The sequence below is a fragment of the Giraffa tippelskirchi genome, chromosome 12 (genome assembly GCF_054371585.1).
Source record: "Giraffa tippelskirchi isolate mGirTip1 chromosome 12, T2T-mGirTip1v1.2.pri, whole genome shotgun sequence".
NCBI classification, from domain to species: domain Eukaryota; kingdom Metazoa; phylum Chordata; class Mammalia; order Artiodactyla; family Giraffidae; genus Giraffa; species Giraffa tippelskirchi.
The window spans coordinates 119,950,879-119,968,805 of NC_137286.1; the positions used below are offsets into that span (position 1 = coordinate 119,950,879).

Here is a 17,927-nt window from a genome sequence, read left to right on the forward strand (position 1 = left end):
CATGAACTGCAGCACCCACCACACCACTGCTTGACTACTATCACCAATCTGGCTAATGAGGGGAGAAAATCAATCATTTACCCTGCTTTCTTAGGAGGAACTAACCCTACCACCACTTAGTTGATAATGAAAAATTCTTTGCAGAAGAGCATCAGCTACCAAATTCTACTTTAACAGAATTATAAAAACCATCATTTTGAAGCCCCTAATGAAACTCAGTCAAGGATTATCACAGGATGCTAAAACCATTAGGGGGAAGATATCCACGGTGTGTCAACGTTATTACCCACAATTAACTGCTTATTGCAAATGCAAGCAGCGTACATGTACAGAAAAAGAGATCTAGTGGGTACGATCTTACCCAAGTAATTCAAGTAGCCAGACTGAGCATTACTAAACAATGAGACAACATTAAAACCTCTGGATGGGACACAGTGTGCAGTACTCAGCATTATATACAAAATATTCTTGCCAAAAAATGTCTAACCGAAGCCTACTAAAGCGTTAAAGCCTAACTTCCATTTATAGGAAATACAGGGACAGATGACAGAGAGAGGAACAATATATGCCATCCTGCCCTTAAGGAGCGAGATTTATAAGACATTTTAGAAAAGGTAAAATACTAGTGACAGAAAACTGGTCTGTAGTGGCCGGTAGCTAGGGGAGGAAAAGGGAGTTAAATTAAAGAAACTTTTTAGAATGAATGTACATATTCTATACTTGACTGCGATGGTTCTAAGACTCTTCAAATGGACATGTACAAAAAAAAAAATGGACATGTACAAAAGGGTAAATTTTATTATATATAAATTAAATCTCAATTAACCTGACCCAGCCTCCCAAAACCTGAGTATTTAATCTATTCCTAAATAAAAAGGTGAGACTATTCTAACTATTCTGTTGATTTTTTAAAAATAAGTATCTTAAAACATAAAACTAGTTTTAAATTAACATTTTATTTTCTTTTTAAGCCCAAAGGCAAGATTTTCTCTTGAGCTAAGAAATGAATTCATTTCATACTTCTACCTACTTATATGCCAATAGAGAAACTTTTGCCTTCACACGTTTGTATAGGATTCCACAGACACAACAGCTACATGAAGCAAATTACTACATATTCACAAATACACTGACTCAACCCTGTATCACTTCCAAGAACACTCCTACAATAATGTCTCTTCACAGCTCAAAACTATCAGTGCCTACTGAATAAAACTGAACTCTTACCTGGTGGTACAAGCTGCCTTACCCTCTGACCAAAGCCTCCATTTCCAGAATGAATTCCCACTTTTCTCCCTCATAAAAAATATCTATATTGTAGCTCTAACAGGATTCTTAACATTACTGACACACAAACTGTGCTTTCTCACCTTCTTGCTCACGTTTCTGCACCAGCTCAGTAAACCATCCCTTTGTCATAACAGGCTATGCTTTCTTAGTCATTTAACACTTTTGTAACTACCTGCCTTTGTACCTTTCACTCCCAGCCAGAAAATAAACTCAGGTGGAAACTGTCTTACAAATTTTTATAGGGCCAATGGTTAGCACCAAGTATTAATATCAGAATCTGTGTTGGATTAACGTCTTATAACCAAAATCCCATGCATTTGAAGGGTGATATAGCATTTCTAACAAGAAAGGGAAATAAAGTTGAAGGAAGTAAATGGGTTTAGCTTAGAGAAGAAAAGCAATTTCCCGTTTTAAGTATAATCCCCTCTATTGTTTCCACTAACACTGTTCTTCTACCACTTCAACGCTGATACCCTGACCGTCTTTATCTCCCAGTCTATCAGTTCCCTCCTGGCATCACTTTTCTTTTTACCACATGGTCAATCTTTGTCACCAAAAACCTTCACTTTCTTTTATTCTTTCATCTCCACAGACACATCAACCTTGAATCAACTAGTTTTGTTTTGTTTTCAGTTCTCTTTTGAGTGGAAAAGCTTACAACATCATGCTGATTGGAATTTTAAATATGTGATTTTAATAATAACAAGAATAACAGTAATAGTAACACCATGACCACCACCAATGGCAGCTAACATTTAATGAGCATTTACCATATTCAGGCACAATGCTCTTTCAATAACCCTATAAGGTTATAAGTAAAGAAACAGACATGGAAATGCTAATTAACTTGCCCATTTTAAGAGACCAAAAAGCAGAACTGAAATTTGAACAAAGGTAGTCTGACTGCAGGGCTGATTAGTCACTGTGCTATAGTTCTCCCCAAATGCAATCAAAGTTGTACTGCCATTCACATTCTGAACTGATCAAACATTCCTTTATTCGTTTCCTTACAATCCTTTTCTTCAAGCAAATGTTCCAACTTTCACTGATTCATTCATAGAAAAATATATTTATTCAGTCGCTGAACAAATGAAATAGTAATGTTGGTCACTGAGACCAACACAGAAGAGGAAGACATGATCTTTGCCTTCTATTTAAGTCCCCAAACTCCATCTGCCCCTTCACTCTCAGCAAAAATCATTAACTAATATTTATTAGCACTTAAGGTGCCAAGCACTTTACATATACAGAATCATGTAACCTATGATACAGTCCTCATTATTATTATTCCCATTCTACATAGGAAAAAACAAAAGCAAAACTAAACAAGTGTGACTACATCAAATTAAAAAGCTTCTGCACAGCAAAGGAAACCAACAAAAATGGAAAGGCAACCTATCAAATGGGAGAAAACAGTTGCAAACCATATATTGATAAGGGGTTACTATATAATATATATATATTACAATGAATCCACAGACCTCAATATCAAAAAATTAAAAGGAACAAACAAAAACCCACAAACAATTCAGCTTTAAAAATGGAAAGAGGCTCTGAATAAACATTTTTCCAAAAAAGATACAAGAATAGCCAACAGGTACATAAAAGATGCTCAGCATCACCAATCACCAGGAAAATGCAAATCAAAGCTACAAAGAAGTATCATTTCATGCTGTTAGAATGACTACCCTCAAAAAGACAAGAAATAAAAAGTACTGGCAAGGATGTGGAGAAAAGGGAATCCTTGTGTACTGTTGGTAGGAATGCAAATTGACACAGCCACTATGGAAAACAACATGGAGATTCCTCAACAAATTCAAAAGAAGAACTACCATAAGATCCTGCAATTTCACTTCTGAGAATATACTCAAAGGAAAAGGAAATACTAACTTGAAAAGATATCTGCATCCCTACACTCACTGCAGAATTATCTACAATAGCTAAGAAGCAATCTGAATGTCCACTGATGGATGAATAAAGAAGATATATACTTAAAATGGGATATTATTCAGCCACAAAAAAGAGGGAAATCTTGCGACACCAGGAATGGATCTTGAGGTCATTATGCTAAGTGAACTAAGTCAGACAGAGAAAGACAAATATACCAAAACAAAACACAACACAAAAACAAAATCCAAACTCTTAGATACAGAGGACCGATTCATGGTTGCCAGAGGCACGCATAAGGAGATGGGCAAAATGGGCAAGGGAAGTTGAAAGGCACAAACAAAAATTTACAGTTATAAAATAAATAAGTCATGGGGATTTAATGTACAGGGAGGTAACTACAGTTAACAACGCTGGAATGTATATTTCAAAGTTGCTAAGGGAGTAAATCTTAAAAGTTTTCACTTCAAGAAGAAAACATTTCAACCATGTGTGGTGACAGACGTTAACCTGACTTTATGTGGTAGTCATCCCTCAAAATATGGAATGATTGTGTTGTACGCCTACAACCAACACAATGTTATATGCCAGTTATATCTCAAAAATATTTTTAAGCAAAAAACAGAGGCGCAGAAGTTATGTAATATGCCCAAGGTCACACAGCTAAAAAGTAGCAAAGCCAGGATCTAAAACCAGTCTAGATTCAGAATCCAAGCATTCATTAGAATGCCATCGAAGTCACTGATGCCATTAGGCTTCCGTCCCTCAACTTCTCTATCTACACCTAAAACATAATCCTCAGTAACTAATTTATTCAACACTGACTGATAACGCACTTGCCTTGTTTTGTTCCTTGAATACAACCTTGTTTTTGCACCAGAGACTTTGTACTTTCCTAAAACATTATTCCTCTAGGTCTGCCTTCCAATCATTATGACTCAACTTAAATGTCAACTAACCCTGACCCGTCCTGATCACCCTACCTAATATATCACCCTCAACTACAAACTGTCCGTCACAGGAAATTGGTTTTACTTCCTCCACGGCTATTTATCACTACCTAAAATAATCAGTTGCTTACATCTCCCTACTAGAGTGAAAATTCCAAAGAGGATAGAGACCTTGGCTATCTTGCTCACTGCTACATCTTCAGCACCTCAAACAATGCCTGGCACAAAGCAGGCACTGGATATTTACAGAACAGACTCCAAAACTTCTGCTACACATTAGGATTACCAAAATAAAAAAGATACAGTTCTTAATAAACTCCTGGTCTTTAGATGTATAAATACATACCTCCTCCAATTCTATATTAAAGGATGACTAGCTCCTAACATTTTTAGTGGCTAACCTCTTCACCTGTCATGTTAAATCTGTCCCTGAGATCTCCCCCAGACTTCCCCCCAAGGATTATCCCCTCTCTCACTTCAGTTTCTCCTTCTCCACTTACTGAACATTTCCCACCCACCCTCCCACACTCAAATAACCTTCCCTCAGCCCTACATATCCCCGCTGCTGTTGCTAAGGCACTTCAGTTGTGTCCAACTCTGTGCGACCCCACAGACGGCAGCCCACCAGGCTCCGCCGTACATCTCCCTATTACCCCAAAATATCCCATCGACTCCTTAACCACACCTCTCTTACAAATACATCTTGACCACTTCCTCAAAAGTCACCAGTGACCTGGACAGTGTTCTCCCTTTCTTCAACATTTAACCCTGCTGAGGACTTTCAATCCAACCAGACGTGCTACTATGCCACAGTTCTCTTCTTAACTTTTTAAAATCTTTTTTGATCTTACTTCACTGTCTCCTTTCTCTCACACCTTTAAACTTGATTTTCACAAGAACATCATCCTCTTCTCTTGCTCCGTTCTCTGTCTCTGAAACATTTCATCTTTTCCTCTATCTCAACTAGTGCCCCTGTACCAATAATTACATCATTCATTCAGAACCTAAATTCTGGCTCCATTTTTCCCCATTAATATTTAATATGAAATGTGACTGAATTCTTAAGCAAACCCTCAATAAAGAATAGTTGTCAGCCATGACTCAGAAAAAATAATGTGAACTAAAATAATGTTCTGAACAAGCACTGGAAGGCAATATCCTACAACTTAAGGCTTGTTTCGTGAGTACTTCTTGAAATGTAGTTCATGAACTAATTCTTCACTAATTTTAATTGATAGCTTGTACAAAAATAAACCAAAGACTAAAAATCATTCATACACTTTATATATGTGGTTAATCTATATTAATTTTGCCTGAAACTGTTTATACAGTTCTAAATACACAGAAACGGTATTATTGCATGAATACAGTAGTAGAAAGCTAAAACAGGGAACATGCCAGTCACAAATTATTGCGTAAGTCTGGAAACAACATACAAAATAAATTCAAATTCTTTAACAGGGGTTTGTAAAGATGCACCTACAGTGCCATAATTAAAAGACTCACAGCTCAAAATTACATCTAATTATTAGAGCAAACTGTCCATTGAGGTTTTGTGCTATTTTCAAAAACATTAGCAAGAAGCAGACTTGTGACTTTGTGGCCTTCAATTTAGATAGCAAAGGGTAGTTAGTTACACACATTTATATCAGTATGATAAAACTACTCAAGTCCCAATCCTGTAAACAATCATACAGACCAGAAGAAATGTTTACCCAGAAAAAGTGAAGCTCTATCTTTACAACTCTCTGCAGTGGACAGGAGCCACAGTACACACTGGTCAACCTCAAATACCTGACTCACAGCCTAGCCCCTCTCATATGAGAGAAAATGGCCTCTGGTTATTACCGAACAAACTGCACATTCAAAAACTACAGTGAACTCTGTAACTTGTTCGACAAAAATCCTCCCATGCTTTCCCTATGTACTGCAAGAAGGTGTGAGGGGAAAAAAGATGAAGCCAGCTCGCAATTACCACTGCCAAAGCCAAGCTGGTGAAACAAGTCAGTCACCATGCTTCAAGGTATGTGGCATGTAAAGGCATGGACAGGAAAACAATAGGAGAGCCTTAAGCAAAAAGACACCTACATTTTAAGAAAAAGAAAATGAAAGTGATTTCACATCTCCTCCACCAACGGAGCTGTAGGTGCACCAAGTCTTGAAAGAGATTCCAGGAGCTGCTCAAATGTTCTGGTTGGTGGCAGTTGATCACTACACCAGCTGTCACCTTTTGAAGTTTTTCAGGTTTCCCCTTTTCCCCCACAAAACCCCCTCTAGTCTAAGGCCGAAAAGTAACTGAGGAAACAGAACAGAAGATGAAATGAAATGGCCGATGGGACAACAGAACACAAGAGCTGCTGTAACCACGTCTCCAGAGGACCCAAAGGTCTAGTTATCAAAGTACAGCTCTAGAAATCTATATCAGACACCTTTCACATCCACGGAAAACCACCATCTGTATCCCTTTCGCATATATCTCCTAAACTGAACCCCCGTCTTACCCTAAACTCATCCTATATATATGACATTATCCTTAACCGATACCATTGCTTCCCTTAGTGAAAGGCTTTTTTTTGTTTAAGAGGCAGAAAGATGAGGATGGAATGTCCTGAGGGAATGGGGAGAGGGGGAGGGGGTGAGAAATACGTGCAAATACCATTGCGGCAAAGACACTGGACACGCCAGTTCCCTCGTCGCTCCTGCAAATTCTCTCGGTGCGTGACCCTCCGCTCAGCCCTCCTCCTGCTTCAACAATATAGACACGTGTCCTAACCGACCCGCACCATCACCTTTTCTAGCATCGCACGCTCCCCGCTTCCACCCTCCCTCGCCCCCCAACAAAGACAGTCACACACACTTAAACGAGCAGAAACTGCTGCCACCGCATCCTCCTTTCTCAGTCAGTGCTTCTACCATCTAGCATCCAGCGCTTGCTGAAAGACAGCTCGATAAACACGTATGTAGACAGACACACACACGGGCCCACATGCAGCATGTGGCTCAAAGGGCACCCGGAGACGCACCTGGAGGCCGGGTGTCCAGCGCTGCTGCCTCCCTGGTCCCTGTCACTGAGCGCAGCTGTGTAAATCCTCCGGTAGCGGTCGGCCAGGGCCCGGCCTGACAGGAGCAGCTGGTAGTGACCCCGGGAGTCCGGGGCCGGCAGCCCCAGCCCCAGCCCCGCGGCCGCCAAGGAGCCCTCGGGAAGCGGCATGAACAGCGCCCCCGGCGCCGGGGAGGAAGAGATGGTAGCGGCCGGGAAGAATCCGTCTCCGCCGGGCCCCGAGGAGGCGGCGGCGGGAGAGGCGGTAGCTGCGCACATCATCCTCCTCGCCGCCGCCTCGTCCCCGCGGGCCGGGCAGGCAGACACGCGCGCGCACACACAGCCCTTTTCCAACGACGACGGCTCCGGCGGGGCGGCCTCTCGCTCCCGCAGCAGCTGAGACTACAAAGACAGCGACCTCCTCCTTCTCCTCCTTCTTCTCCTCCTCCCCCCCGCGCCGCCCTCGCCACTACTAGGGCCGCTCATCTAACCCCGCCACCCCGGGAGTGTGAGGAGGAGGCGGTGCCGCCGCTGCACCCGCCGCTGCCTCCGCTGCCACCGCCGGAGCCACCCGCAATGGGAAGCGGCCGGCCGCACTGGGCATGCGCCACTCCGCGCGCACGCTCAGTCCCTCCGGCCCCCCGTTCCCGCCCCACCCCCTCTCCGCCGCCACTGCCTCCGCCTCCGGGCATTGGGTGTGGGGCCGGGGAGGCGTGCGGGATGGGGAAGAAGTCCACGTCTCCGGGTTTTACTAGCAGCTTGAGGAAGAGTCAGGAAAGTACTGGGGAGGCTGTCAGCTCCAGCCAGTCGGCTTCAGGTACTGGGTTCCATCCAGGTGGGAGAACTGGGATCTGAAAGAGAGACCCGGTGCCCGCCGCCGCCGAAGGATGATCGTTCTGTATTCCTGTTACCTTTCCCAAAGCGTGCGCTGCCAACGGGAAGATTTACTGTGAATGGTGCTGGTTGAACTCAGAATTCAAGGCAGAGGAGGCCAGCCGAATTAGAAGTACCTTTGGTGGTCTTATTTTGGGGGGGGGGGGTTTGTTGTTGTTTTTTTTTTGTCATTAGGATTTAAGTCTGTTAAAAATAGCTTTTACTTACGAAAGACAGGTAGTAATTTGGTGCACCCTCTTTTTTTTTTTTCTGTGAAATTATAACTCCCAGGTAGGAGAGTATTCACAAGCCAAAGTCTTTCCCAAGTTCTTGTTCTTAAGATTTATATCCGAGCTAAGTCTTAATGCAATAGTGCTTTTCTCAAATATTCTTTCTTTAACTCCACATTCGCGCTAAGAGGGGGGGCCCTCATATCTCGACAGTGGTCACTTCATGGCTTTCTCAGCCCAGACTTACATTACTAAAGATAATTCTTGAATATGACCTGAAACTACAATTGTGACAGACTGTATAACATCCCCAAATGTCATATCTACCAAAGATCTTATCAGTGTTATCTATAAATGTAATATTTGCTGAGTCCCCTCTTCCCAGTTATTCTACTAACCTCTTCAAAGTAAATGCTCTAGAAATATATGTGCCAAAGCACCCTGATTCCTATTAAATTCTATCCTTTTGATTCTCAGTTTGAAGAGTTTGCTTAACTGCATAGTCCCGACAAAACCATTTTTAAGTCTAGTGCTTAAACCCAGTGCTATTGGCTTCCCCAGTGGCTCAACGGGAGACACAGGAGACACAGGGTCAATCCCTGGAACCCAAAGACTCCCTGGAGAAGGAAATGGCAACCCACTCCATGGAAATCCCATGGACAGAGCAGCCTGGTGGGCTACAGTCCAAAGGGTCACAAAGAGTCAGATATGACTGAGCACATAAGCACACATATCCTTTATGTACTTACTGGCTCTTAAGCCTCTTTGAATGTTCTGCTTTAGCGGGGAAAAAAAAAGAAATCGAGCCCTGTTCACTGTTTAGAGAAGTACAAACAAGCAGTGGAGAAATTAAAATAATTCTAGTCTTTATGGGGAGACAGTGCTGAAGGATTCCTTTTTAACTGGGGCTTTGAATAATAAATGGATGTCATTTTGGTTTTAAAAAGATAAGTAGAAGTGGGATAATAAAGCCATGGGACAAAGGACAGGCATGAGAAATCACAGTATTTTTGTCATGTGAGTAGCCCTGTTGTACAGATTTTGTATTTGTCTTGTTGCCTCAGCTATCTTACAAGCTTCTTCAGAGCTTTCTGTTTATCCTGATGTCTTCCTCAGCACCTGGTCTAGAACCTTGCCTATGGTAGATATCCAGCAGTTATTTGTTGGGTAAAATTCCCTGTGCTGATGCTCCACCATGGTTACCCACCTGGGTTGAACAGAAACGGCCCGCCCCCGCTCCCTGCTCCCCCCCTCCCACTCCCCTACCAACCCTGGGATGAGAGCCAAGACACAGGTGTAGAGGCAGCAAAATGCTGGTGGAGTTAAAGGCTGAACTCCTAGCCGCTCTAAGGGCTAATACTGTTGCAAGAGCCAGAGAGATAGCCAAAAGGCTCTGCAATGGGAGAGTTTGGGTTCTGACTCTGCTATTTGTATGTCTTTGGGCAAGTTTCATCCTCTGACGGGGCCTCCCTGGTAGCTCAACTGTTAAAAAATCTGCCTGCAATGCAGGAGACCCTGGTTTGATTCCTGGGTTGGGCAGATTCCCTGGAGAAGGGATAGGCTACCCACTCCAGGTATTCTTGGGCTTCCCTTGTGGCTCAGCTGGTAAAGAATCCCCCTGCAATGTGGGAGACCTGGGTTCGATCCCTGGGTTGGGAATATCCTCTGGAGAAGGGAATGGCAACCCACTCCAGTATTCTGGCCTGGAGAATTCCATGGACTGTATAGTCCATGGGGTCACAAAGAGTGGGACAGGACTGAGTGACTTTCACTTGCATCCTTTGAAACAGGGTCAAAATAATACTGCAGGAGATTGTGGGAGAAATTCACCTTGTCATGTGGCTTTTCACAAATGGTTACACACAAAACAGAACACAATAGACTTTTCCAAAAGGACTGGAATGATGCTTGTGTCTGTTCCCCCTGTGCATCCCCACCTCCTAGCACAGATGCTAGCCCTAAGCAGCAGGGAAATAGACATTGGTTGAATGAATGAATATGTGAATGAACAAATGTTGCTGGCAGAAATATTTGCAGCTCAGGCTCAGGTGGTGGCCTGTGCACTCACTGTCCATTTAGAGCTTCCAGTGGAGACTGACCTGGAGCATCTGTCTCCGAGCTCCCCCTTACCAGTTCCTTCATTTCCCTTGGGTCCTTACAGAACCCTTAGGTCCCAGATAGGCCCCTTCCCGAGCCTTCTGGATACACACAAAACCCGGTAGCTGGATAATTTTTAAAGAATCCCGTTGTCACTGAGCGGCGCCACTAGGCGTGCGCAGAGTCGCACACATGCTCACTTAGGTATCCGAGGGTGGCGTTTCTGTTGCGGTTGGCAGCGTTTCCTTCCACGGCAGCGGTAGCGGCCGCTCTACCCTAAGTTGATAGCCAATGCAGCCTTTTTTCTCCTCTTCTTCCTGATTCCGCACTGTGCGCTCCCTGGTCACTGCAACTTGCTGCTACTCTGCCTTGGCAGCTGGGCGGCTTGGAAGGCTCCCCTGGGGTTGGCGGGGAATAGGGCGCCAGCCGGGAAGGAAAGGGCATTTGGACTCACCCTTGACTCCAGTGTCCAGGGGACCTGAAGGGGAGGGTGCCCCCCACCCCATCCAAGACAAGTTGCGAGGGTCACCTGAAGCACCGCTGCAAACGAGAGAAGTGGATTTCCCGAGATGTACAAAAGCAAGTGTCCCCTCCCGCCAGTTACTGTTCGCACTGCTATCGAAAGCCCTGTGTTGGGAAGGGGGACGGGGGGCTCTCACCGTTAAAGAAAATGCAGAATGAAAAAAACATATAGAGGGCTTTGCTATTGTTTTTCCAGCCCCATTGAGTGCGGCTCTAGTACTTTCAGTGCTGCCATCTTAGCTTTATCTTCTGGCCGGGCTGGGCGTGTGTGTGTAATCGTGTTAGCAGGAAGGGTAGAGGCGTGGAGGGAGCATTGGGCGGGTTGGGTGTCAGAATTGGCCAGACAGGAGTTCAGGGCACAGTCACCCTCAAAGAACATTGCACTAAGGCAAATCCTGACTTTGCCCATTTTATTAGTGAAACACATGCATAGTATTTTTTATAGTCTTTGTGGTAGATATTATACTCATTTCTCAAAAACATCTCTCGTCTCTATGATCGTAGAAGACCATGGCTTCATCTTTTATCCCTATGACAGAGTTTGTCACTCTTTTCCACTTGACATTCCAAACCTGGGACTACAATTTTCTGAACTCTTACCGGATTTACATCTTTTGTACTCTATCTTTAAGTAGATCTTTTAAAGGAAGCTATAAACTCCGATATAGTAAATAACAAGTATAAACCATAGTGTATGTAAGAGGACACTGATTGATATTGTTAGTTTCATTTAAAAGGTTAATATTGTACTAATGCTACACAAGATTTCAAACACAGGAAGCATGTATATAATCAGAAACATCAAGACTGCTGGAAATGTGGTCAGTGTCAAGAATTTGAATTTGTTTCCTGGATTTGTACGATAATGCATGTAAAAACCAAGATTGGTGGCTCAGAGCATCTTAAAACAAGCTTAGTAGCTGAGAACAATTTGGAAGGAAAAAATACTCCAGAAATCCTTCACTCTTCAGTAGCCACTTTCTAAGGACCACAGAATTCTGCATTGTTGACAAATATGACCATATTGCACTTTAAAAGGAAATATATTTTATATAATTTAATACTGTAAACTGAATAGAAGTCAGCATGGTGATTGGAATTCTTCTAAACAAAAATCACATATTAGATCCCCTAGATACACTGATTTATTCCTTTAAACAACTATTTTTAGAGCCTTGGAAGAAGAATCAGTAATTTGTAGTCATGAAGAGTTAATGCTTTTACCTTTTGATTCATATTAGTTTTAAAAGATACAAATTTTATGTCCAAATTTCCCTACAAATAAAAAAATGTAGATTCTAGGGGTCCTGAGTTAAATTTTCATCCCTGAAAAATGTTTCTAAAATATTGATTAGTGAGAATATTCTTTGAAGTATATAAATGCACTAATATATATTTGAATGCAAATCACAGTTTAAAAAAAATCTCCTTGTGATTTGTTTTAGCCCAGAGGAAGCTTTCACAACTGATGACAGAAATTCATATAAAGTATAACGGAGAGAAATGTCAAACCATTGAATTTTAATCTTGAAAATTTCAATATAGTTTATAAATTATTAGGTTGATCTTTATTACAAGGTTAAATAGTTTAATATTAAATCATATTCCTCAAACCCTAAAGGACTATTGAAATTTTTCTATAGAATAGCAATTTTACAATGTCAAAGTTTCCTTGAACTATATTATTTTTAATAGGGTTCTTGGCTAATCCGGATATCAGGATATATCTAAATGACTCTAAACTGATTATACAAAGCTCTTATTTTAAAGACATTTAGCCTCCCTAAGGCTAAGTTTTCTCATCAGTAAAATGAGAGTAATCATAACACCTAGTTCATTAGATTCTTTGAAGATTAATTTAAATAACATGTATGAAGGACTTGCTAAACACATTATCTGGCAGGCAATAACTATTATTATTGTGTGTGGTGCTCTATTTGAGGTGTATCCAGATCTTGTGCTAGAGGAAGTGACAAAACAGTTAGACAGTTTGAGTTGTTTCCTCACGGAGTCCTATCCACAAATATAGATTTACTATATCTTGACAAGAAGAATCGAATCTAAAGACTATTCATTTCCCTAAAATACTCTGTTCTTGGATGATTTATTACTTCACAAAATATATTGCTTATTTTCATTAATTGAGTTTCTGGAATTTTAACTGATGGCTATATTTTTGGCATCTAATAATCAAAAGATTATAGTTCCTTCTCAAGTGGCTGGTGGCACTTCCAGGGTCAAAAATTATAAATCATCCATGGTTCACATTCTCTTGTTAATTTATCTGTAATTAACATCAAAATCTTAGCCCCACCCAGTTCAACTTCCTGTTTTGATCAATAGTTTGACTTTTATATTTTGAAAGTAAAAAGGAGTTGATTTACTAGCTCTTCATAAATACTTCTCTTAAAAATATTTTGCTTCTTCTTTATCATGTCAGATTTGTCTTCCAACTGGGCCAGACGCAGTTTAAAAAGTTTTAGAACATATATTTCATGAAAAATAGTTCTGCTTTTCCTAAATTAATTTGTGGTAAGTAGTACTGTTTTCTTAGTTCAGACAAAATAATCGTATCTGTGTAATGTCAAATGTTGAGAACTAGATTATTTATTTATGTGGTGGAGCAAAGGCAACACAGCTTCCCAAGAAAAGATGTGGCTTCCTTGCAGGTAGTCCTAACATCCATGTCACCGCACAGGTGGGATGGGGTACCAGTAATTTTCTTGTATGCTCTCGAGTTTATTCCTGCAAACTTCATTTTCCAGGCTCTGTTGTCAGCTAGCTTCAAATTAGGTTAAGCCTGTGGGGTGAGATGGGTGATTGGAAAGTGGGAAGGAGGAGAAACTGTACCTCTCCCACCCCCGCCCTCACTGCTCTTTCAGTTTCGGAGCAATAGCACCTCTGTGGTCCCAGCTTCTCCTGGACTGCTTCTCCTTCCATGATCCAGCTCCAGCCAGATACCCTCTGTTGTACAACCAGTTCTCACTGGGCAGCCCTGGCTCCTGAAATCTGGTAACAGTTTCTCCTCCTGTGGGATCTCCATCGCCAGGGATTATAGTAGTTTCCTGCTGGTATTACTCCTTGAGATGTCTCTGTCCCTCCTTTGGCTTTTCAGCTCCTTCAGTACCTTAACAATTAGTTCTCCATATTCAGTCCCTTCTCTGCAAGACCTGGCATGCGTTTGTTTGTTTTCCTGATTGGACTCCAAGTGAGGCAGATAGTCTCCCATCTACATAATAGACCTGAATTGGCTCCTCAGCCAAATGATGGCATGTCATCCTCTTTTATCTGGTCTTTAAAGCTTGTAGAAAGTGAAAGTGAAGTCGCTCAGTCGTGCCCGACTCTTTGCGACCCTATGGACGGTAGCCTACCAGGCTCCGCCGACCATGGGATTTTCCAGGCAAAAATACTGGAGTGGGCTGCCATTTCCTTCTCCAGGGGATCTTCCCAACCCAGGGATTGAACCTGGGTCTCCTGCATTGCAGACAGACGCTTTACCGTCTGAGCCACCAGGGAAGCCCAAAGCTTGTAGATCTGACCTCAATTAGCAAAACAGGAACCTACTTTGAGAACAACATTGATTGACTCACTGCACCCATTCCAAATCCCCTTCTTCCATTCCTGCCTCTACTCTAGAGACAGGGAGGGAAAAAAAGAAGTATTCTCCCTGGGAGACTCTCCTACATCTAAGGTTGGCTTTGGGGCACAATTCAGGCCGGCAGGATGAAGGAGAAGCTGCTGATACTGCTCTGTGGTCTCTCTTTCCACCCCAGAGATGGTCAGGATGGTTGATGTTTGTAGCCGTGAGCTAAGACGTATGAGATAAATGCCAAGGGCATCGCTGACATCATCCTTGATATGTGGAGCCACTGAACAAAGTTTCAAACTTATTTTTATGATTAAAAAAGCCCCTTTCTTGCTTTATGCAAGTCAAACATCAAAAAGTTCACTGCAGTGTGTTTTATGTCACGCCTTCGGGTTTATTAATGATTTCTGTGGTGCTGTGCCTCCCAGATATCCTCCAGGTCTGAGGCACTTATTCCCCCAACTGCTGGGAGTATTGACCACTAGCTGCCAACAGCTAAGCCCCTTCTGTTAGTTGCCCTTGGTCTTGGAGAGTTGTCCAAGATTCCAAGGTTCGGGTCCCCATCAGTTCACTGCTCAACAAGGTGTACAAAACCCTGGCCTTCTGATTATACTTCAGGATGACTTTGAAGAGCCACACTAGCTCACATCGCTCCATTAACTAAGGCCTTTGTTCCAACTGCCCTGCATCAATTTCTCTTTCTCACCTGCTTTTCTCACTCATTCACAGGCAGTATTGTTGAAAGGACTTCATGATAAACTTTCTACAGGCAAGCCTCCTTCTCTGAGTCTGTTTCTTAAGGAGCCTGACTTGTCAGTTAGTGTGGATAGTGGGCTGAAGATGCAGACTCTAAAATGGGATTTTGGAGCTGGGTCACCCACTGGTTAGATGACAATGAGGCCCCCACCTGTGGTGGATGGTTTCTAAAGTGACACCATGATCTCTGTCTCCTAATACCCCTGCCCATGTATGAACCTCTCCTCTTGTGTTTGTACCTGCAAATTCTTTCTAACCAATAGGATATGGCACAGTGACAGGGCGTACATGTGTAACTGTGGCTAGGTTACATAATATCACAACTCCCATCTTGCTGGGACCCTCTCTTTTTTTGCTGACTTTGAAGAAGCTGGCTACCACATTGTGAGCCACTGTATGGAGAGGGCCACATCACAGGCAGCTGATGGTATGTTCTGATCAACAACCAACAAAGACTTAGTTCTTCAGTCTGACAGCCTACAAGAAACCTAATTCTGCCAAAAAATGTATGAGTTTGAGAGTGGTTCCTTTCCCAGCTGAGTCTCAGATGAGACTGTAGCCCCAGCAGACACCTTGATTGCAGATGACAGAGCCAAGCCATGATAATATGTGTCATTTTAAGCCAGTAAGTATGTGATAACATTGCACTGTAGAAGGACAATGAAATGCTGAGTTAGGGGTCTAGTGGTCTGAGACATGCCAGATACTTGCTACAAAGTATAGGGTAGGCTGTCACATCTTACACTTGCTACCACAAAGGAGGGACAAGACCTGCTATGCTTCTCTGAGTTCTGCAGGTATATTTGATTGAGAATATTGCTCACACATTTCCTGAATGACACAGAGGGCTGCCAGCTTTAAGTGGTGCCCAGAGCAGGAAAGTGCTCTGCACCATCTCTTAAGTGTGGGGCAAGGACTTCTGCTTCTTGGACTATACAGCATGACAGCATGTATGATAGTGGTGGGGAAAGATGCAATGCAATGAATGGAAAGTTTCAATGGGAGAATCACAAAGAAGAGCAAGGCCACATGGCCTTTAGAATAAAAATCATAAACTATTGAACATAGCTCCTGGCACACTGTGTGGGCCAGGAAAATGGGAAGAGCACCTTGCCATGAGACTTCAGGTGGCTAGAACTGCCCAGCAGGAGCTAGGTTTTGCTGAATCCACCAACTTAAAAGGTCCAGGGGGCCCAACAAAAACCTCTGGTAAGATGGAGGTAATATACTGAGGAGTGGGTGTGAACAGGGCCAGAGAGCAAGTAAGTTGCATGATTGTGTGGCTAGATGTCATTAATCCTTCTTGCACTGGTACCTGCGTCTAAGCTCCCATATGGCTGCATGGGACTGGAAGGCCCCTTATGACTGATGTAGAAGAGGAAAAAGGCTGAGCTTGGTGCAGGCGTAAGATGACTTGGTAAGTAGGTGCAAGTTGACAGGAACTGCTGCTTATCTATGATCTGATAGATAATGGTGAGGCAAAATCCTCTCAGTGATTCAAACTTCATGCGTTGAGCATAGTCATCCATTTTGCATGTAAGTGGCCTGAAGTAAGAATATGTAAGATCCATGGGTTGTAGCAGGTGGCTTGGCCATTTGGTAAGGGCCTGGAAGAAGAAAGATTGAAATATTGGGCAGAAGAAGATCTATGGAAGAGGCATGTGAACGGATCTGTGGGAGTGAGCACAAAGTGTGACTTTCTTTGAATCACATGGTGATGCCCATCAGAGAATGTCCCACCATGACCACGGAGATAGAATGACTCCTCCAGTTGGTATCAGCTTCTATTTTTGTCCACCCAGTAGGGTCACAGAGGGCACATGGACAGGATAGCCATGGTGCAGAGATGGAGGCTATATGTGGGTGGCAAGGAAGGAGGTTATGCATGGACTTTATAGGGAGGGCTTTCCCTTAACAATGCTGATCTAGCTACTGCTACTGCAGAATGTGCAATCTGCCAGCAAAATGAAGCACAGTACCTCAAGGAAACGAACCAGCCACTTGCTGGATATTTGATCACATTCCACCCTGGAAGGGTCAGTGATTCACCTGGGACTGATGCATATTTTGATATGGACTTGCATTCCCTGGGGCTTCCCTGGTGACTCAGTGGTAAAGAATCCACCTGCAATGCAGGAAACTTGGGTTTAATCCCTGGGTAGGGAGGATCTCCTGGAGAAGGAAATGGCAACCTACTCAAGTATTCTTACCGGGAAAATCCCATGGACAAAGGAGCCTGATGGACTACCACCCACGGGTCGCAAAAGTGTCAGACACACTGAGCAACTACACAAACATTGCATTCCTCACCCACATTGGCCAGCATCCTCGTCTGAAGGCTTAGGGAGTTCTATTTCACAGATATGAGATCCTGAAAAGCATTGTCTCAGCCCAGGGTGTCCACTTTATAGTATATGTCTGCGTTAGATTGAATAATGACCCCCTCCCCCCCCCAAAATTGTCCACATTATAATCCTCAAAGTCTGTGAATGTTACCTTACCTGTTACTTTACCTGGCAAAAGGCTTCCCACGTGACAGTAGTGGTAAAGAACCCACCTGCCAATGCAGGAGACACAGGAGACGCAGGTGTGATCCCTGGGTCAGGAAGATCCCCTGGAGGAGTGGCAACCTACTCCAGTATTCTTGCCAGGAAAATCCCATGAACGGAGGAGCTTGGCAGGCTGCAGTCCATGGG

At 43.1% G+C, this 17,927-nt stretch overlaps 2 protein-coding genes and 1 non-coding gene across 22 annotated transcripts in view; 1 reads left to right on the forward strand and 2 right to left on the reverse strand.

Moving 5' to 3' along the window:
* Positions 1–7,740, reverse strand: part of MYCBP2 (MYC binding protein 2) — a 256,043-nt gene extending 248,303 nt beyond the window's left edge. For all 9 annotated transcript variants that reach the window (XM_081550023.1, XM_081550022.1, XM_081550021.1 and 6 more), the window contains exon 1: positions 7,151–7,740. In XM_081550023.1, the coding sequence (XP_081406149.1) occupies positions 7,151–7,449 (299 nt within the window). In that variant the 5' untranslated portion in view covers positions 7,450–7,740. The remainder of the gene's footprint in view (positions 1–7,150) is intronic.
* A 101-nt stretch (positions 7,741–7,841) lies between these two features.
* Positions 7,842–17,927, forward strand: part of SCEL (sciellin) — a 344,029-nt gene continuing 333,943 nt past the window's right edge. For all 12 annotated transcript variants that reach the window (XM_081550041.1, XM_081550043.1, XM_081550024.1 and 9 more), the window contains exon 1: positions 7,842–7,984. The gene's annotated coding sequence lies outside the window, so the exon portion shown is untranslated. The remainder of the gene's footprint in view (positions 7,985–17,927) is intronic.
* Positions 14,334–14,405, reverse strand: TRNAC-GCA (transfer RNA cysteine (anticodon GCA)). The gene has a single exon. It is a non-coding gene; the product is annotated as a tRNA-Cys (tRNA).